Genomic DNA, 21,660 nt, shown 5'->3' with positions numbered 1-21,660 from the left:
AAAGGTATGCCATTCATCCATCTACCTTCTGTCTCTCTACTATTATCTGATAATTGTAACAGTAGCAGCTAACACTTATAGTGGTAGGCACTGTTCTAAATGCTTTATAAGCGCTCTTAGAATACCCTCAACAGGGACGCCTGGGTGGCTCAGTGGTTAAGCGCCAACCTTCAGCCCAGGGTGTGATCCTGGAGTCCCAGGATCCAGTGCCGCATCGGGCTACCTGCATGGAGCCTGCCTCTTTCTCTGCCTGTGTCTCTTCCTCTCTCTCTGTGTCCCTCATGAATAAATAAATAAAATCTTTAAAAAAAAAAAAAGAATACCCTCAACAATCCAATGAAATAGATACTATTATCATTTCCACATTACAAGTGTGAAAACTGAGGCTCCGAGAAATTAAATGGCTTTTCAAGTGACAGACCCTGATTTGCACTGAGGCCACCTAACTCCAGAGTTCCACTGGGCCTATTTTGTTAAGCATCTGAGGGTAGGAAAGTAAAGCAGAGATGGCAGTGTGGCATGTGGGGTGTGGGAGAAAAGGCAAATAGCACTGATACACAACACAGTGATGTGGCTATGAGAACCATATACTGGGGATATTGTGGGAGCCCAGAACATTTTTTACCTCTCTTGGTTCTCATCAGCACATGGGTCCAAAGACAATGTAAAACACGCAGAGAGATACTCTCTGGGAACCAAAATGAAGTAATGATTGGCTCTGCTCAGGACAGTTAGAGACACTAAGACAACCTGCTGCTAAAAGTCACATGGTGCCAGAGGAGCCAACCAGGCCAGCAGAGTGAGGCAGTGAGGTGAGGGGCAGGAGGCCTGTGTGGGCAGTGGGAATGGAGAGGGCAGAAGACCTGGGGCACCCATGGACCTGTAAAAGGCCCAGGAGCACAGAGCCCAGAGGCCATGTGGGCATGTGCTGCAGGAACTGGGGGCTCCTGTAGGCAGAGACTGAGAAAAGCACTGCAGCTCCCAGGTAGTGACTCCCAAGCCACATAGCACAGTGCCCACCTCATTCCACCAGCAGTGGCGCTATCAGTACGGAGCAGGAGTGTGAGGTGATGATGCTTTCAGGGAGATCAGAGTATCAGATGCTTACTGAAGCCAAGTGCAGGCCAAAGTGATGGGCAGCTCTATAGCATCAGGGATGAAGTTGCTATATCATTAATGGTTTATCTCATTTTTTTCTTTAAATACAAAAATTTGAAACCACTAGAGCAAACTGAAAATGCTAAGACTTGCCAAAGTTGGTCAGTGAGTACAGCTTGTTATGTGATCTGTACCACACAAAGTTCTGTGGTCACCACCCAAGCCTTTCCTCACCTGGCCCCTGGATGCAGGTACTAGTTCCCTTGGGCCTGGAAACACTTCACCAATTGGCCCTGGAACACCTTTCTTGGTTCCTACAGCGATCTGACAGCCTCTGCGCCAGAATGCCTCATTTCCTCTGGATCCAAACTGTGATGCCGAGTGTAGTCCTGTGCCCCCTTCTCCTTCAGATCTGTACTTACTCGCAAAGGATATTCCAGATCTATGATTTCAGTGCTTCGTGTATGCTGGACTCCCTGACATTTCTCTCTAGACCAGACTTCCCTCCTGAAGTCCAGGTTTGTATGTCATACCCCCTCAGGGGTAGAGAGGCATCTCACATTGATGAGCTCCATCTGACCTGAGTTCTGTCCTTCTCTGTGATACTACCCCACACCTCCATCAGTCTGTCCCCTCATTGGCTGCCTTTTCTTTTCCTTTATTTTTAAGTTAAGAAGATCTTTAAACATAAAAGGAGAGTGTTACAACTATATACCCAATACCAAGATTCAAGATTTTACCACTCTTGGCTCATCTGTATCCTTTTCTTTTCTTTTTTTTTTTTTCATTTCAATATTTAAAATTCACTAAGAAGTTTCCACTTTCAATACTTTAAAGTGACTTGAAGACATTATGTCATTCCACCATGGTCCCCAGCACCCCTGCTTTGGTTTTTTTCTTTGCATACATCATTTTCTGACACGTAATATAGTCATTTCATGTTTATAACCCCAACAAAGACAGGGGCTAGATGGTTTTCACTACTTCTCTACCCCAGTGGGTGCTCAATAAGTATCTCAGGATAAGGGGTGCCTCCTGCTGTCCCCATTTATCTGATGAACACTGATGATATTTCAGGTCTCTGCTTTAGCATCATTTCTCCCATGAAGATCTTTCTAGATTTTTCTTTTTTTTTTTTTTTTTGAAGATCTTTCTAGTACATGTTTTCTCCTCCACTTCTCACCACAGAACTATTCTATTGCTGTCCCTCTGGGGTCTGCATGTGATTCTATCGTGGCTGCTAGAAACTCACGCACAGATATTAACACTATATCCTGTGAGTTTCTTCAATGTTGATCTAAATGCTTAAAAATAAATGTGAAGGTTCTTTGAGAATGATTATCCTACAATTTTCTTCAGAAATAAAGAATAAAAATTTGTCATATTCTTTACCAAAAAAGTTGAATAAACTCAACATTTTTCTTTTTTTCTATCTTTCTTTTCTTCTTTCATCCTTCCCTGTCTCTCCTCTTTTCCCTTCCTTTTGCTTTTTACTTTATAAGAAGAAGTTAGCACATAAAAATACCAGCGTGAAATGCCAGCTATATACAGTATTAAAAAACAACTTAATTTAAAATCCAGGTTTGGATTTGAATTTACCCTGAACAGGAGAAATAAGTAGAGTGAAAAAGTAAAAACATGTCAAATAAAATTTGCATACCTAGATACTCATATTGATTTCAATACAAGTCCCTGGCAAACAGTAAAGCTTATTTCACTTATGCCATTTGCAAAGAAAAACAATTGAGTCTGAACAGATAACAGTTGTATAGAGCACAAAAATGAGAGGCCCTTTATTTTTTATTTTTATTTTTTTTGGTTTTTTTTGAGAGGCCCTTTAAATTTAAATGTATAAGAGTATTCTCTCAAAAGGCATTAACACATTGCCCTAATAGTGGAGGTAAATGTGGAAATTGCAAATAATTTCTTTTTGCAGCCCTGAATGTTCACTTAGTCTATTTGATTCTAATTTTTTAGTACAAGAATTTTGCCAGTTTTATTATACATTAAAAATATCTATTTATTATCTGCTTAAAATTTAAGTGTTCTAATATTTCTAACATTTTAAAAATATATTTTCTATTAGACTTATAATAAGCAAGATAATTATTTTAAAAATTATTGATAAAATAAGGGATAAATTTCTCTCTTTACTGCAGACATCTCTCTGTGCCACCATTTACTGGAAAATGCTAATAGACTCTAAGACAAGTCCTGCTTGTGACTGTGTAAATGTGCTGAAATATTAGTGAGGATATGATTTTTCACACTCTGGCCTTTTGATGAAACGCCTTCCCAATACCAGTGTGTCATCTTATCCTACAATTTCACACATCAGCTGCCAGGGCATCTACCCGAGAGCCCAGTTTCACATTGCACTAATGAGTCAACACCTGTTAAGAGTGGAGAAATCTGAACCTTGTTAGTGATTGCGAAGCCTCCTGGGAGTTTGGATGCTGAGCATTGTCATACTCACCGCTGGCGTGTCTGTACTGAGGACCCTGGCAGCAGCTGTGATGAAGTCCCCTACCAGCATTGAGAAGCCAGGCAAACCCAAGGAGAAGAAGCGGGGTGGACAGTGCCTTATAATGGTGTTTAAGATATCCTTAAAAAGGAAGATAAAAAAACACAACTGTAATTTTCAATAACAAAGCAAGTATACATATGGCCACTGTATGATAATCTGAGGGAACACACGTCACAGAAATTTTTCAGTAAAAGGGAAACTGGGAGATGAGTTAGTTCAAGGGCTATTGTACCCATTTTACAGATAAAAGAATGGACACTAAGTTGTAAGATGACATGCCCCAAATCTAAATCATGGCGTTGGGACTAGACACTCCTTCTTTTACCTAAAGGTGAGCTCTTTGGACAACCTATAGGAGTGCTGAGGTAGGTATACAAATAAAACCTGCAAACATTTATCATTTCTAGTAGTCTTCAACTTTCAAAAGTTAAAGCACATTGTTACATGAAAAAGTCACAAGTAGGCTAAGAGATGGAAATTTTCACTTTTTGGATAATTCTGTGTTAATCAATGGGAATGAATGGAGAGCAGTAATATTCTAAGCTCAGGCAGTTGGGATGGCTCTGGGTACAAGTGTGATCATGATGCAAAAGTGCAAATACAGCAGTTGCCTTTTACATGGTGTGCAGTGTGAATACCATCAACTGCCCAGACACCTGGTGTTCTTGTGACTGGAATGGCCTGTTTGTCCTTGGTGGGTGGGAGGCTAGCCCCTGCCCACCAGCTCTGTTGTGAGGCAGCCACCACATTCCAGGTTGTGGCAAAGCAGGACTCCACTACTGGGCAGCATTCCTACTACCCACGGCCAGGACACATCTCTGTAACCATCTGTGCAAATGTGTGTGTACATGGGGGATTAGTCAGAAAACCACAAACTTCTTTATGCAGTTCTAGACCATGCACATTAATCAAACCTACTGACGTACTAGACTTTATATGTCTTGTAGTTATTTAACCTATAGTTAGTCTCAAAAAACAAGCAAGAGGCATAATGCAAAAAAAAAAAAAAAATCTAGTTTCTTTTCTCAGATTTCAGTGTGGCTATTTAAGAAACTCTTTAAAATAATCCTGATTTAATTTGCTTAAGTTAGAGCAAAGTAGTAGCAACATGCCAAATTCTAATATGTTAAGTCCTTTGTAACAAAAATAACCTCATTTCACAACATGTAATCTTGAAAGAGAATTTTTATGTGTTCTCAATACATTTTTTCCCAAGATTTATTTTTTCCCTTACATAGTGGATTCATTTAGTTTCTACAAATTGTGTTGTTTATATCCTTAAAATGACTGTACAATGCTTACTCTTTTAGAGCTCAGATATGGTAAATAGTTTAGCAAGTACTAATTTAAAGTTTTAGCATTTCAGAATTTGTCCTATACCAAAAATAGATAAACAGACAGAGGAAGGAAGGAAGGGAGGGAGGGAGGGAGGGAGGGAGGAAGGAAGGAAGGAAGGAAGGAAGGAAGGAAGGAAGGAAGGAAGGAAGGAAGGAAGGGAAAAACCTGACCCACACTTCTCCCAGGTTAATGTTTAACCTGACTTTAATCACGTCCTTTGATACACTTTAGGGTCCATATCAGCCAAGGCAAACATTCTAAGGGGCTCAGCAGATGGATGCTGCAGTTTAGAAAGTGTGTAGTAAACTCATGTTCCAAGAGTGGAACAAAAGATCCACCTTTTTCATAATTAAACCTCTGATTAATGCCCTGGGCTCCTCACCACACACCTGTAATTACTCACAGAGGTACGCATTGTGCTGGGCCTTGTCTCAGAATATCAGGCATCAAGCTACCCGGCAGCAGATGGAAACACATTTCTGTTGACATATGCTGCAGTGAAAGGATTCATGCAAACCTGGCCAGCAAGGTAGCAGAATGCCATGCATCTGAAGATTAATAATGCAAACAACCATGATGTTAACTTTGTTATGTTTGTGCTAATTCCATCTGTTGAGATGAGGAACTGAGCTTTGAACTCTGTGGATTTTTAAAAATATTTGGCATATAATTTAAATAAGCCAATTTCACCACTGGAATTTAGAGTTTAACTTTTAAAAAATGCTTTTCTGGGACAAATTTGTGGGAATTATGAACTGAATTCTTTAAGAATCTAGGGCTCGAATTTGTACATGAAATCCATTTTGCTTCACAAGATTTATCTGCATAAAGGTAATGCTCTGTAAATGGGGCATTCACAAAAAATTACTAAGTTCCCATTGATGCTAAAGACAGCAGAAATGCATGGAGCTGAGATAAAGTTCCACACCCCCTGGATCTGGGCCAGTCACTTCAACGGAACCTGTTTCTATGGGCAAGAAGATTGGAAAGAGAGGGCAAAGTAACAGATGGCTAGCCTACCCAACCCTGCCACCCACGTAAGACAGAGCCCTGAGGAGAAGCAGGGCCTGGGTAGTTGTCGCCAGTTACAGTCAGCACTGGGGTAGGGGTAATGTGGGAGTCAAAGAGGGAACTATATGGCCAGTCAGCCAAATTATGGCCATATGCCTGCTTATTTTGCTTATCCACACTGAAATGGAACAACCCAAAGATTCTATCTTTGTGGTAACATGTTAAAATTAGGAATAACTGTGTGGTGCTCAAAAGAGCAGCTGCATGTTCCCAATAAAGGCACATCCACCAAAGGCTCTACTCATTTCTAGTAGAATCTTTCTTTCACCTTCCCTTCCATACAGTAAAATCACAGCTATGGCTGGAATCTCTGGAAAAATAAAAATCTGGAAACTGTGAAAATTTCCACACACTTTCCTGGGCTTCATATGTAGAGAAGACAGGAAGCTGCTTCCCAAATGTTAATTATTCATGTATGACGTTGTGCCTTTTGCCATATCCATGTCCAAAGTGAGCATTATTTGTCTGTTTTTGAAAGCAACTCACTTTTTTTTTTAACTTAAATAAGATTATTCTGGAAAACTAGTATCCTACATCACAAATAAAAAATAAGCTTTATTTTTTTTATGTATTTCTAATACAATTATGGTAAAGCAAGGCTACCAAATTTCTGTTAAATAGCACTGACAGAGGCTCCCCTTGTCATAAAGGGGAGCTTGATCCTCAGCGTGGTGTAAAAGCTCTGTCCCTGCTCCAGCTGGCCTACCTAAGAGTCTCAAGGACCAGTGAAGGTGAAGAAAAAGGCTGTCGTTCTTACTGGGTGACTGGATGCTATTTAGTGAAACCTCCATTTTTGTGACCACAAGTGGGAAATGCTCCTGCACACAAACCCTGCTTGATGAAAAGAGATCTAGGACTGGAGCCTTGTGGCTTAGGTTCAAGGCCTAGTGTATTTGACTATGGGCTGATCATGTCATGCTTAGGGCTTCATGCTTCATGCTTCTCTTCCATGAAAGATGGACACATATATCTTCATATCTGAAGTATATATGTGAACACATGTCCTTCTAAACTGAAAAGGGCCATCAAATAAATACAGTAACAATTTTTTTTCCCCAAAAAGGTAAGGACTCTGAAGGATTTTACTTTCTAGAATTTACTTTGTGGATTTACTTCGTAGAATTCAGTGTTGATATTCAGAAAGAGCAAAAGATTCAAAGGTGGCATAAATAAGCCTCTCAGATTACATTATTTCAGATATTAAAAAACTCTAGAAATTAATACTCTCAAATAACATTCTTAGCAAAGCATTCTAGCAATTAGCTATAATGTATATAGAATTTCCACGGCAAATAATAAAATAAAAATAGGAAAATGATATTTTTAGATTTTCTAGCTTTCATTCTAGAATTTATAGGAGTTACAGAATTTACCCAAAACAAGTGAATCTGGTAGCAAAAATTAGTTTCTTTTCCCACACTCTAAACAGGCTAAAAACAATTAAGTAAAACAAGAAGTCCAATGAAAAATGGACTCTAAAACAGGAATCAAGTTTATTCTTGAAAATTGACCAGTATGAAGCACAGACAAAACTCTTTTACACGTTTTTGCTCAAAGGAAATAAACTTCATTCTGCAATATACTGCAATATAGCAAAGAGACCACCAAAGTAGTATTCTCTCCTGTTTTTGGTTAAAGGTCCACATGCATTGTACACATTGAGTGCGAAAGTGGATTGTAAGATGATAATTGTGAGTTTGCAGCTTATCAAAAGATTCCGGCTTATGAGAAAGTAACTGGCGAGAACATCTGCCTCTTATCACTGATCTTACAAAAAATCAGGTAATTCAAATAGAGGCGTGTTGTTTCCTCTCCTCCAAAGCACCGTTCTATAAACACAAACCACATTCAGCCTGGTAAATGAATCGCTTTAATTGAATGCTATGTACACAGTAACTGGAAAAACCATAAGTGATAAGAAAAACATATGGTGATGGCAATAGAAATTGGTTTATTCATTTTGCATAGTGTTGTTTCTTTAGTTCTCTTATAATTGACCTTTAGAACGATAAATGTGTAAAATAATTTTGTTTATTATGGCTCCAAACCTTCCAACAATTACACAAAATGAAAATTTAAAAGGAAGGATTCATTCTGGAAGCATTTCCATTGTCTACATAATTGCACAGCTATAATTTAGTGCTCGTGTTGTTATGGAAAATAAAAAAAGGGCCATTACAGGCCATTTCAATTCAAAATATTGCACAGTGGTGTCAAAAATGGGGGAAAATGTTCACTTTAAAGCAGTTTAAAATGGATTAACCCTGTAAACAAAAACATTTCAATATAGTATTCTATGAAACACAAATGTTCAAGAAGTAGCCATCATTCAAATGGAATTAGAAATGTTGCAACTGTACTTTCACACCAATTACATATATATTATTCACTTAATATTTGCTCACGGCCCAGCAGATGATGGTTGTAACACAATAGCCGACCATCTGTCTCCCTGCCTTTCCTCAGCGGACTCGTGCCTGCTCCTCAGGAGCAAACAGATCCGGTTATTCCACCTAAAGTCACACAGACCTTCCAGGAGGCCAAAGAGAATTGTTAAGAAATAAAATTCATGTATAGAAAAAAATCACTAATCTCCTTCTTAATTTTTTACTTTAAGAAAAATAAAATGCTACATAATGAATAATTTCACTATTTTTCAAAGATACCTGCCTTTTATCTAGAAAAATCTAGAGGGAGCTCTTTTGTTTGGTAACAGGCATAATGTTCAGATCTAGTTATCTCATTAATCTGGTTAATGAAAAGGTTCAACTCATTTCACACCCAAATAGAATTTCTAATTATCAAAATATTTGAATGCAAAAGGATACTTTTAACACTAACCCTGGATATAATTTAAACTTTGACAATTAAAAAGGCAGCTACAAACCTGCAGTACCTTGAGGACATATTTGAAGTATCAATTATCTATTAGCCAGCTCAGAAATGCCGAGTGACAAAAAAAATTTTAGTTACTGGAAGAACAGATCCCTCAAAGTCCCAAGGCCTTGGCCCCTTTCTTCAGCTAGTAGGTCTCTGTGCCTTCAGCTCTGTGCAAAAGACACCCTTTACATTCCATAGCTGCAACCTGGCCTCTTCATTCTCTACATTGGTTCAGATAGGACTTTTTACGTATAAAAATAAAGTGGTTATTATTATTCTGGCCTTTAAAAGAATCTCAGCAGATCATGTCATGAGCACTGTGCTTCTGGAAAAGTCACTGAAAATAAAAACACAGCAGAAGAAAGCTAAAAATTCCTTTCAAGATCTGAGTCAAAGAATATGCTACATGTTATCCATTAAAAGGGCCAAATATGGTTATGATCTGTTTGGAGAAAAAGCAGAGATTTTTGTAAATGCTGGACAAATGTGACCTCTCTGGGTGTAACTATGTTACCAAGGCCAGAAGAAATATGACAGGACAGAGTAATTGGGTCAGAGTAATTGGGTTCTGTAGCTAGAAAAACAAAGTCCCCTAGTACTTCTCATCATGAAATATGCTATGGAGAAGACACTGAGCTTCCCTGACAGCAGGATGCAAAGGTAAAAGGGAGTGAGAAACCTAAAATGAACTTCTGATGGCCACAGGAACTGCTATGGCCATTTGCATGGAATCAGGATTTCAGGAGTGACCGAACATCAGGCAGGTGGCAGAGAAAGTCACTGCAACCCTCAGCCCTGAAGAGAGCCTTGAATGCTTTTATGATTGCTTGTAGTTAATCCTGCATCTGTGAGGAAATATTCTGCTAGCTTTCAAGTGGAGAGACTGTCTGACTGCTTCAGGAAAAATGGGGGACTGACTGGTTGATTAATTGATTTTAAGAAACATTATATGAATTTTATTTTATATTGAAGTTGGTATGTGACCAGGTTGTCTTGATTGCTTCTCTTTCTTATCTGTAAGAGTGTTATTGAGAGTGCTAAATACTAACCACTAGACCACCAGGGAGAGCTTTATTGAGATATAATTTACATGTAATAAAATTCACCCTTTAAAGGGTACAACTCAGGGGCTCCTGGGTGGCTTAGTTGGTTAAGCATCTGCCTTTGGCTCAGGTCATGATTCCGGGATCCTGGTATCAAGTCCCATATTGGGCTCCCTGCTCAAGTCCCATATCGGGAGCCTGCTTCTCCCTCTGCTCATGTCCTCTGTTTCCTTCTTTCTTTTATTTTCTTTTTTTTTTCTTTCTTCCTTTTTCTCTTTCTCTCTCAAGTAAAAAACATTTTAAAGCGTACAACTCAATCGTTTTCAGTAGATTCATAAAATTGTGCACTATCACCACTAATTTAAAACTACCTTCATCTCTCCAAAACGAAAACCCTCTACCCATTAGCAGTCATTCTCCATTCCTGCCCACCAGTCAGCCACTCACCTACTTTTCTGTCTCTGTGGATATGCCTGCCCTGGGCTTTCCAGAATATAGACTCATACACTATGTGGTATTTTTTTTACCTGGCTCTCACCTGGCAGGTTTTTCACAGTTCATCCATGTTGCAGCATGTAGCAATACTTTATTCCTTTTTATGGCTCAGTAATATTCCACTGTGCTGATACACTACATTTTGTTTATCCTTTCATCTGCTGATGGACATTTGGGTTGTTTTCACTTTTGGTGATTGTGAATAGTGCTACTATGAAAATCTGTGCACCAATTTTCATTTGAATACTTACTGTCAATACTTCTGGGTATATACCTAGGAATGGAATTGCTGGTTCATATGGTGATTCTATGTTTTAACTTTGGAGGAAGTAACAAACTGTTTTCCGTGGCAGCTTTACCACTTCACATTCTTACCAGTAACATATGAAGGGTTCTAATTCCTCCACTTCTTTGACAACACTTATTTTTTGTATGTTTTAAAAAGTATGATAGCCATTCTAGTGAGTGTTAAGTGGTATCTCTCTATAGCTTTGTTTTTTTTATTTCCCTGGTGACTAATGGTGCTGAACATCTTTTCCCATGCTTGATGGTCATTATATCTTCTTTGGAGAAATGTCTAAATCTTTCATCTATTGTCTTTTGGCTACTGAGTTATAATACTTCATGTATTCTGGGCACTAGACTCTTCTCAGATACAGGATTTGCAAATATATTCTACTATTTTGTGGGTTGTCTTTTACTTGTTTGATAGTGTCCTCTGGTGTAGAAAAATTTTTAATTTTCATGAAGTGTACTTTTAGCATTTTTTTCTTTTGTTGCTTGTGCTTTGATGGCAAATCTAATAATTTCTTCTAAGAGTTTTATAGTTTTAGTTCATATATTTAGGTCTTTGGTCCATTTTACATTAATATATTTGATCCATTTTGTGTTAGTGTCTTTTGTGTTAATGGTGTGAGGGAGGAATCCAACTGCATACTTTTGCACAAGGATATTCAGTTGTCTGAGTACCGCTTGTTGAAGAGATTATTCTCGCACTTAACCATCTTGGCCCCCTTGTCAGAAATCTGTTGACCAGAGATATAGGAGTTTATTTCTGGACTCTCAATTCTATTCCATTCATCTATATATCCAAGTTTTTACTAGCACCAACACCATTTTGATTACAGTAGCTTTGTAGTGAATTTTGAAAAGCAACTGTCAGTCCTCTAGCTTTGTTCTTTTTTCAAGATTGTCTTAGCCATTTGAGATTTCTTGTAATTGCCTAAAAATTTTAGGATAAGCTTTTCCATTTCTGGAAGAAAGGCCACTGGAATTTTCATAAGGATCCTATTGAATTTACAAATCAGTTTGGGGAATATTGTTATCTTAACAATATTAAGTATTCCAATTCAGGGATATGGGACATTTTCCCATTTATTTTAGTCTTCTTTAATTTCTTACAGCAATGTTTTATAGTTTTTAGTATATCTTTCATTTCCTAAGTTAAATTTATTACTAAAACATTTTGTTCACTCTGATACTACTGTAAATTAAACTGTCTTAATTTTATTTTCATATTGTCCATTGTGGTATACAGAAACACAGTTAATTTTGTATATAGATTTGGTATCCTGCAACTTTGCCGAATTCATGTTTTCATTCTAACAGGAGTTTTTTTGTGATTGTGGGAATTCCTTAGGGTTTTCTATACAAGATTATATTATCTGTGACTATAGAGAACTTTCCTTCTTGCTTTCCAGTTTGGATGCCGTTTATCTCATTTTCTTACCTAACTGCCCTGGCTGTAATCTCCAGGACACCACTGAATATAAAGCTGTGAGAGTGAACATGTTTCTTCATCTTAGAGAGAATGTGGAGGTTTAAAATGGAAAGGCCTGTTGTTTCTGGGGTGGGGAAAAAGCCAGAGCCTATGACATGGCATTCAACCTGTTCTCAAAATATTTTTGGAGCTTAGCAAATTAGCATAAGGATGCTCAGGGTATTCGGAGATCAGATGCTCTGAGAAAGAACTTACCCTCTGTCATATGAATTGAGTTATTCTCTCACCTCTAAATCCTCAGCAACATGAACGAAATTAGAGCCCCTTTTACTCTGACCAACAATACCCTGCTTGCAGGCCATGGATCAGGAGGAGCTGCAGTCACGTGTGTTTCTTTTTTTTTAAAAAAAGATTACATATTTATTTATTCATGAGAGACACACACAGAGGCAGAGACACAGGCAGAGGGAGAAGCAGGCTCCATGCAAGGAGCCCGATGTGGGACTCGATCCCAGAACTCCAGGATCACGCCCTGAGCCCAAGGTAGGTGCTAAACCGCTGAGCCACCCAGGTGTCCCTTATGTGTGTTTCTTATAATGGGCATTTCACAGCTCACTAGGGGAGACTACCACAGAGATGGCAAACCCATCAGGAAATTCCAGCACATTTATGATTCCGTAAGATGAAAAAAACTGTTGGAGGGTCGTAAAGAGATGTGACTTAGCAGCTGCAGCAATCATGCCTTGAAGACACCATGGCCTGACTATGTAATGACTGTGTTAGTTGTGACCCTGATAGCCTTCAATCTACAACATTACAGTTTGTACAACAGGCTGGTTTAATGAGGTTGATGCAGATGCTCAGAGCAGTTATTAACTCCTGACAATGGGACTTCAGCAAATGAGGCCTTCAATAAGTTGCTGCTGGTGAGTGATGACAGTGAAAGTGTCAAGGCTGCAGCAGACTCCTGCGTGCACAAAGGACGCTTAGAGTGCTGGAGATAGGTGCAGCACTCTGAAATAGGACCAAAGCTAGTAGACAATGCTGGGGGACAAGTAGACGCAGAAAGGCATTTGTATACACCCCAATAATTTATAAGGGCCTAGGAGCGGGATGGATGAGGTGAGACAGGAGGGTATTCAGGATATTCTGAGGCAGCCAGCTCAAGTCTCTCCACTAGCTCTTCCTCCCCACTCTTCCATAGCTTTCACGATGTTCTGGCACAGAAGCAAAGGCAAAGAGTCACTGCCTTCACAGATTACAGATTAGAAATGCACTTATGGAGCATAATCATGCAAGTAATACCATTAATGTAGGAATTACCGCAATGATAGCAACATGTCCTCCTAGAATTAATATAGGTCCTACAGCCACAGGCAGCATACTGTTCATCCTGTTTCAGGAACGCATCACCTAGAAATATATTTTCCTGAGAATATTAGTAAGAAATTCTTGGATGAAACCATAGGTTTAATACACTCAGGTGCTGCCTAATGCCATGGCTGCAAGGTGCAGTGAGGTTCAGTCAATATTGCCAATGTCACCAAGCAGAACACTCATGTCACTCTCGGGCTGGAATCCAAGTTAGGGTCTGACCGCACACTTGTATTACTTTAGAAAAAGTACAGAAATTAAGTAGGGAAAATGTCTCTGTACTGAATTTGGGTAACAAGGATATTTAGTGTATCCCCTTGGAATCTTGAAAACCTAGAGAAGAAAGATCTAAGAGAGCATCATTCAGTGTTTTCACTGACACACATGGAGTGGGAGATCAATGAAGGCCAGAAATTGTCCAAAGGTCTGGACACAAAACCCAAGCATGTTCCCCTTCCTTAGGAAGAGAAAATGTTAATCCAGGGTCAGTGAAGCACCATTTGACATTTGTGAGTAACAGGCCTCATATGTAGAGCCAGAGCATTATTCTAAGGATGTTACTTAAGTCTGAAATACAATTTATTCTTTCATCCCATTCACTCTGCCGAATAGTCATTTATAAATGCAAATAACACTATTTAGAGCTATACTTTCAAGTGAAGTCAATAAATGCTCTGGCTTAAAAATGTGCTTCCAAAATATACACATATCAGTCTCACAGGAATATTAACAAATGAGGGCACTAGATCATAAAAGGCTATCTTCTAAATAGAAATGAGCCTCCTGCCAAAATATTCTTAGGAAACTGCTAGATGAAAATTAAAGTTGTGTGTGTACATATGTGTACACTTGGGCATGTGCATGAAGCACAGGCACTGTATGCCTAGGGGTGGTAGTTAGAACAATTCTATGGAAAAACACCAAGAAATCTCCCAGAATTCCAACAAGAAACCAGGATTCCTTCTTTTCCCTCAAAAGGAATACTAGAAAACCCACATCATTGTGGATTCTGTGTTCATTTAATGCTGCTAAAAGACTTAGAGCTTAGGATGCTGTTAAAGACAAGTGTCTGGTGCACTTAAAAGTGTTTCTTTCTCCTTTGCTGAAATCAAGAAGCCTGGTTGTCAGGTATGGATGAAAGTGTGCTGCTTGGTGGCATGGAGTTCTTCAGACTCTTTGCTAGGCCATAACCAGGAAAAGGGTAAGAGGAAAGTCTCTTTCTGTTGCAGCCTCGCCTGTCTTCTGGAAAAGAAATATACTTTGGAATATGATTATTATATTTTCTTTTCATTCTAGGATAACATAAAATGCATGCTCTCTATTTTGTTTCCTTGTAAGTAAAATTACTCCACTGGCATGTGGGAGCAAAATCAAAGCTCCATATTTTTCCATATTTTATGTTATGTAAAAAAAAAAAAAAAAAGAAGAAGAAGAGAAAGAGGGGCTATGTGCTGGTCATTTGATTCTAAGACTCTACAAACGCATCTTACCAACATTAGATGGCCATCTAGAATGATATGGAGAGCAGTTCCAACAGGCAACATTTTTAGTTTCATTTTGGGCAAAAGACTTACATGTTCTTCTTTTTGTAATGTAATATGTGTCTGGACAATGAGCTCCCAAGAACAGCTTAAATCAAAGAGACAATTTCCAAAGGGAGCTAGCTCTGTCAACCCACTTCTGAGGAAACCTCAGGCTAGAACCACTAAGAAAGTGACAGTTTTGGCAAGTCTGAGGCATTCCCTAGCCTGCCTGTTCCTGTGATGGAGAACTGAGTGGATGTGAATCCCACCACAGGAGGACGAAAGAGGTAAAGGTAAGGAATTAGACCATCTAGAATAATTAAATGAGCTCTGACAGGTCAACAAGTGGCTTGCTGCTTCAAATTCTAGGAATATCTGTTTAACATTTTGGTTTCTGATCTACATACAATAAAATTCACCTATGGGGCTTAAAAAGCACTTTCTTTACACAAAGTTGCTTTCAGGCAGATGTCAGAGAGAAGGAGGAAGAAGGAAGAGAAAGGATTTGGATATAAGACTCCTAAAAGATACCATTACTTTGCTCTCTGACCTTGGTAGGTACATGGTCTCCTGAGCAACAATTTCTTCATCTGTAAGATGGGAAAGAAAATGCAACATACTCCATAGTGCTCTTACAAAAGGTGACAGAGACTGACTGGAAAGTATTTTGTAAATTCCAAAGCCTCATACATCATTGTTTATATTAAGTTACAGCAGGATTTTTAATTACAATCTTATTAAAATATGAATTTTTCTAGGGTCACCTGAAAAAGAAGACTCGAAACAGATCTGATTTCAAATCCGCTCATTAGGGGTTCCTGGGTGGCTCAATCAGTTAAGCATCCAACCCTTCATTTCAGCTCAACTCATGATGTCAAGGTTGTGAGATCAAGCCCTGTGTCAAGCTACATGCTGGACTGGACATGGAACCTGCTTAAGAGTCTCTTTTTCCCTCTCCCTCTGCCCCTCCCCTGCTCACACTCTCTCCTAAATAAATAAATAAATGAAAGTACTTTTGCTTTAAAAATCCACTCATTAAAAAAGAGTCCAAAATGAAAGCCACATCATTCTGATAATCCCCTACAAAAACATTCCACAGTAAGTTGACAAAGTTCTTGAGTGCTAACTCGGTTGCAGGTACCATGTCATTGCTGTAAGGGGAATGATGTGGAATAAAGCATGGCCCCTACCTTCCAGCAAAGACCCCTCAGGCGTAGAGGACAGCTCTGCATAGCCTTGAGTGAGGGCAGGCCAAGAGCAGAGAGCTCCTGGAGAGGCATAGCCCAGCACTCATGAGAACCCAGGAGGGAAGCAGAGAGGCCCTGATCTTGAAAGAAGGACCATGCTGCACACATTCATGGCAAGACTCCAGTCAGGGGAGGAGGGGTAAGGTAGGTATTTTATTTTAATGTCTTACTACTAAAAGGTTCTCTTCTAAAATTTCTCTAGCCCACAAATACCTACCAAAGAATATTTTTCCAAGGAAGAACAAAAGAAAAACCGTTGTTTATTGTTTCTTCAAAAAACAATATTCTCTCTAAAATGTGTTCCAGTAAATAGCATTAATAGCTGAACAGTCTGCAATTACCACACTCCCACTTATTGTTATGTATTAAAAAGGAATCAAAGACAAAAAGAGATTATTCCCCACAAGGAGAGCATTCTCTCACAGAAACAAAACTTGCAATTTAGAATGCTTTTCTTGAGGTTATTTCCTTGTATCCAAATCTATCCTTTATGGGTTATAAACCACAGTCATGATTTAAAATCTCTTATATTCAAAAATCAATCCTTTCCACACAGGAGTTAAGGCACACCCCTCCTCAAGTAAAAGTTAGAATTTGCAATGCTTCTAGAAGTCACCTCTGTCTCTCAGTTCTTCTCTACCTGAAGAAAAATGTGAATTTTCTTAAAATCTTCATAGAATTCTAAATGGGAAAAGAAGCTCTTCTTGCATGTCAAAAAGTGATTTTCCAAACAACAGGGGAATCCCTTCTGCAGTGACCCTACTAGTACCTACTGAAGGCCTACTGCTCATTTTCCCAGGGCCCTAAAGAGAGCCAGTACAACCCCATTTCACAAAACAAGTAGCTCAGGCCAGGGGAGGTTATGTGGCTTCAAAAATTGCTGACTCAAGCAAACAGCAACTTCAGCACAAAGCCAGGGCTCAAAGTCTGGAGTGGATGGCCTTTTTGCCTAGGCTGCCAGGAGGCAGCCAGGCCAGCGGCCATAGACACACACGATAGAGCTTGAGAGGCTTACAAACCCCCCAATCAATCACTGGCCATGTCTGAACAGAACAACTGGCTAGAAAGTGCCTGTGATGGTGAGCTGGAGTCTACCATCAGTCCCCACTCTGGAGGTAAGACAGCCTGATCTGTCTCTGCTCACAGGCAGGACTCCAGACATTTGAAGGAAGCAATGATCTGTGCCTGTGTGCCAACTCCTCACCATGCAAGCTGTTCCCTTGCCATCCTTCTTCCTCTCAGCCACTCGGCAGCATGCATGCAGTGTGCAGGCGGAGCACAGCCACCCTGAGCCCCTCTTCACTTCCCCTCACACTTGCAGTGCCTTAGGCTCTGTCCACAGATTTGGCTTCTGACAACATGCACCTCAGCTATTTGTCATGTTAACTCTGAATTAGTGTGATCACTCCATGCTTGAGTTCTTAAATTGCTTCTCCTTTTTAAAAATAAATTGGGCCATATGAAATTGAACCCCCTCCCCCTTTTAAGAACAGTCCACTACTGGCAATTTTCATTATGTTCAACCTAAAAATTTGCCTCTCTTTCATCTCCCTAGCTAAATTTTTGTAGGGTTTAATTTCCTTGGTTAGGTTCAGAGAACTAGTCTTTCATACTTGTTTTGATTGCTGGGTTTTGTCATTTAGTCTGGTGTCATCTGCCCAGGTACTATTCTAGGGCAGGGTTCCTCAACCACAGCACTACTGACACTGGACTGTAAAATCTTTGCTGTGGTCCTATACATTGCAGGATGTATAACAACATTCCTGGCCTCTACCCACTAGATGCCAGCACACCCTCTCCCCTCTTGTGACAACCAAAGTATCTCCAGCCATTGCCCAGGGTCCCCAGAGGGGAGGGGGCACCAAACACCCCTGCCAGCCTGGGAATCAGTGTTCTAGGGTAACAAATGATGGCTAGATCACCTCTATAGAAAGACAAAAGTTCATGTCAGCTCTGAAATTGATCATTGGAGCCAAAGCCTCAAGCAGAATGGTTTGGCTAAGTTACTTGGTCATCTATTCTTCCCCATGATGCCACATGGGTTTGAGGAGGCTGACCTTTTTTTTTTTTTTCCTGCTAGTTTTGATCAATTGACATATTTATTGAGTGCCTATTCTGTCTGGGAAAAGACAGGATGCACTCCAGGGATTCTATAAGGAAGATTCTGGTTACTTGGGCCTTGTTAGAGGCCACTGTAGGGTTTTCTTCCAAAGAGACTTGGCACAAAAGAACATTTTTTTCTACTGAAAGATGTAGATCAGCTTATACACTTTACCATATGGTAAGAGTTTAGTAAAGACAAAATCTTTCAATTTTCCACATATATTGAGTTGCTATTATATTGCATTCTTATGCTTTATTTCATGTAGCATATGCTTATTAAACACGTATGGCTATGTTCATATTTAAATTCAGGGCACCTGGGTGGCTCAGTGGTTGAGCGTCTGCCTTTGGTTTGGGTCATGACCCTGGGGTCTTGGGATCAAGTCCCACATTGGGCTTCTCACAGGGAGCCTGCTTCTCCCTCTGCCTGTGTCTCTGCCTCTCTGTGTCTCTCATGAATAAATAAAATCTTAAAAAAATAAATTCATAATTCATATTCTTCACTGATAATGTCATTTGAAAGAAAGCCTTTATGCCTTTAACTCCAAAAAGGAAATCAAACAAAATTCAAGTTTCTGGCCTCAGGTAAACCTTTCCCTCTCCAGGTCAGCCTCCCCTGCTATCATCTTACCTTTCTAAATCTGTGAAACAAGTTCACTGCACACATGTTAAATCTCCTAACTGAAGCCTCTACCATCTGTTACCTTCTACATGTTTCTATTTTCCTTATTTAGGTGTATGAGGGGTAAGTGGGTTCAGTTTATAGCTTAATGAAAATAATTATTGCTTTCACAGCTGCAAAAAAAAAAACAACAAACAAACAAACAAACAAAAAAAAACCCTCCAGGTTGTTATTTTGGTGTAGTCATCTGTCTAAAGTCTCCATGGTCACTGAAAGGTAAGCAAAGTCATAATAAAAAATTTTTTGGTAAAACTTGACCAATCTGTGGTTTGTACATTCTCATGAAACCTTATGGGAAACACTCAGAAACCACTGGATGCTACCTAGTGGTAGAACACTAACTATGTGATAGAGTCTACATTGCGTCACCCTGAATGTGATAAAATAAGAATTACTATTAATTTATCAATACATGTTAGGAGAGGATTCACATATATCACCTATCTTTGTAAATATTATTCTTCCATCAGAACTAAGCCAAACTTGAAAGTTTTATTTTATGTATTGCTGTAGTAAATCCTTATATTCAACAAAATTCCATTAATTTTTTAAAAAAGTAAATTCAAACTCATAAATAATATTTTTAGAAAAATAAGGGAGGCTTTTTTTTAAGTGTCAAAGTACTTTAAAAAACGAATAGTAACAAAACCGGCTAACAAAGAAATAAGATAATAGAGATCTTTAGAAATTCTAAATAAATTTACAGTTTGGAGGTCAACTGTTCAAATTCCAACAGGGTTAGACAATGTGTTCTCTTAAGTGGAGAGGAAATGTGCTTGGAAATCTTTCCAGGTAAGAATTCTTTAGGGACAGCCCTCAGTGTATCCTCTATACATCTGCTTTGCCCGCCTCTGTGCTACAGTGACCACGATGAAGAGACAGGTCCCAGTCTACCTTGCCGCCCACCTTTTCTCAATTCATCATTGTGCTTTCTGAGTTGACCTTTACTTTGAGAGACAGTGGGAATAGTGCAAACAGGCTCTATCTTCTCAGGGTACTCACCACTCACCACTATATCCAATCTACCAAAATATTTCTCATACACAAAGAAATGCACAAAATACATAAAACCTATATATGCACATGCACAGAAATATGCACATATAAATAAATGAATTTATACATTATACATTTATACATACAAACTCCATCTGTGTTTTAATCCTTGTTAGGCCCTCATTAGCTTGCCTCTGGGCTCTTACAACAATTCCCTCTCTGTGCTTGTTGCCCTCATTCCTTCCTGATTATAATCCATCCCACATAACTATGGTTTAAGTGTCTTAAAATGCTTTTTGGCAATGCTGAATGTTGTGCTCCAAAACGTTCAATGGCTCCCCATTAGACATGAGATGAAAATGATGCTGAATCAACGTTCCCTACAGTGCTGTCTAGATTCATGTCCGCACATTATTTCCAGGCACACATTTGGCACTAATACAAACCATTCTGGTCACTCTTCCTAGGCCTGAGAAGGTCTGTATCTCTGACATGTGAAATTCCTCCCTGTTTCTTGTCCTACTATTTAAGTCCCATCCTTCCTTGGTAGTTCTGCTCAAATTGACTCTACTTCCTCTGTGAGCGGCTTTCAAATTAACTTAGCTAGAAGGGTATTCAAATCAGTTCAATTCCAGTAACATGTGTACCACTTGCTTGGTTCTTTGCACAATCTGATGGGTACCACAGATACTCATGTGTTATCTTAATGCCATATATGCCCTCAGAACCTGACTAGGTTGTTACAATGGTTAGGGAAAATATTCAACATGAAAAGATTATTGAACCTTTTGCTATATTAGGAAAGAACAATGTGACCCTAATAATAAAATGTCTAAAAATGGATCAGAGGATCCAAGAAGGCTCAGTAGGGGAGGGCTGTAGAGGTTCTCTGGTCCAACTCACTCATTGCTCAAGGAAGGGCCCCATGGCCAGTGGGTGACAATGGTGAGTCTCACTCCCAGGTCTCTCATCTCCTAATATGTGGCCTGCCATCCATAAAAGCCAAATGTTGAATATACTTTGAAGCCATCTTATATCCTGATGTCTTGGAAGATACATTTCCTCATTCTTAAAAACCTCAGGAATAAGGCCCAGGATTAGTCCTGTTTTTACTCATTGTACAACCCTATAGTTTTAAAAAACTGTTTTAAATGATGCTCTTAAGCTGGCCTTCTAGAGTTCCTCCACTGATACACATCGAGGCTATTATTTAATCCTCTAACCATCAGTTAGACCTTTAAATTTATAAATATGCACTTTATCCTGGTAGTACTACATCAAAATCCCATGAATTTAAACCTTGATAACAATCACTTGCTGTACAGAATAAGCACTTTAGAGATATATTAGAATTACTTCCTTGGATATGAGATTAAAAAGTTTCCTAATTTGCCATCTTAACTGTACTTTTCCTTAAACTGAATACTCATTTATGTTTAGCCTTAAATATATTTATAAATTTATGTGTATCTAACACATGGTTCTAGTTATAAGTCTAAATTTTCAGCAAAGAACAATTCTTTGTCTGCGAAAAGGTGATGCAATTATTACATATCACTGCAT

The 21,660-nt window shown here is 39.1% G+C and overlaps 1 protein-coding gene across 10 annotated transcripts in view; it reads right to left on the bottom strand.

Moving 5' to 3' along the window:
- Positions 1-21,660, bottom strand: part of RALGAPA2 (Ral GTPase activating protein catalytic subunit alpha 2) — a 321,681-nt gene that overhangs the window by 137,403 nt on the left and 162,618 nt on the right. For all 10 annotated transcript variants that reach the window (XR_013364745.1, XR_013364747.1, XR_013364748.1 and 7 more), the window contains one exon: positions 3,575-3,703. Coding sequence is in view for 2 of the 10 variants with exons in the window: in XM_077871986.1 (XP_077728112.1) it covers positions 3,575-3,703 (129 nt within the window). In the remaining 8 variants the exon portion in view is untranslated. The remainder of the gene's footprint in view (positions 1-3,574; positions 3,704-21,660) is intronic.

Source organism: Canis aureus, chromosome 26 (genome assembly GCF_053574225.1).
Source record: "Canis aureus isolate CA01 chromosome 26, VMU_Caureus_v.1.0, whole genome shotgun sequence".
NCBI lineage: Eukaryota > Metazoa > Chordata > Mammalia > Carnivora > Canidae > Canis > Canis aureus.
The sequence above is the reverse complement of the archived record's forward strand: the minus strand, read 5'-3'. Positions and strand labels throughout refer to the sequence as shown.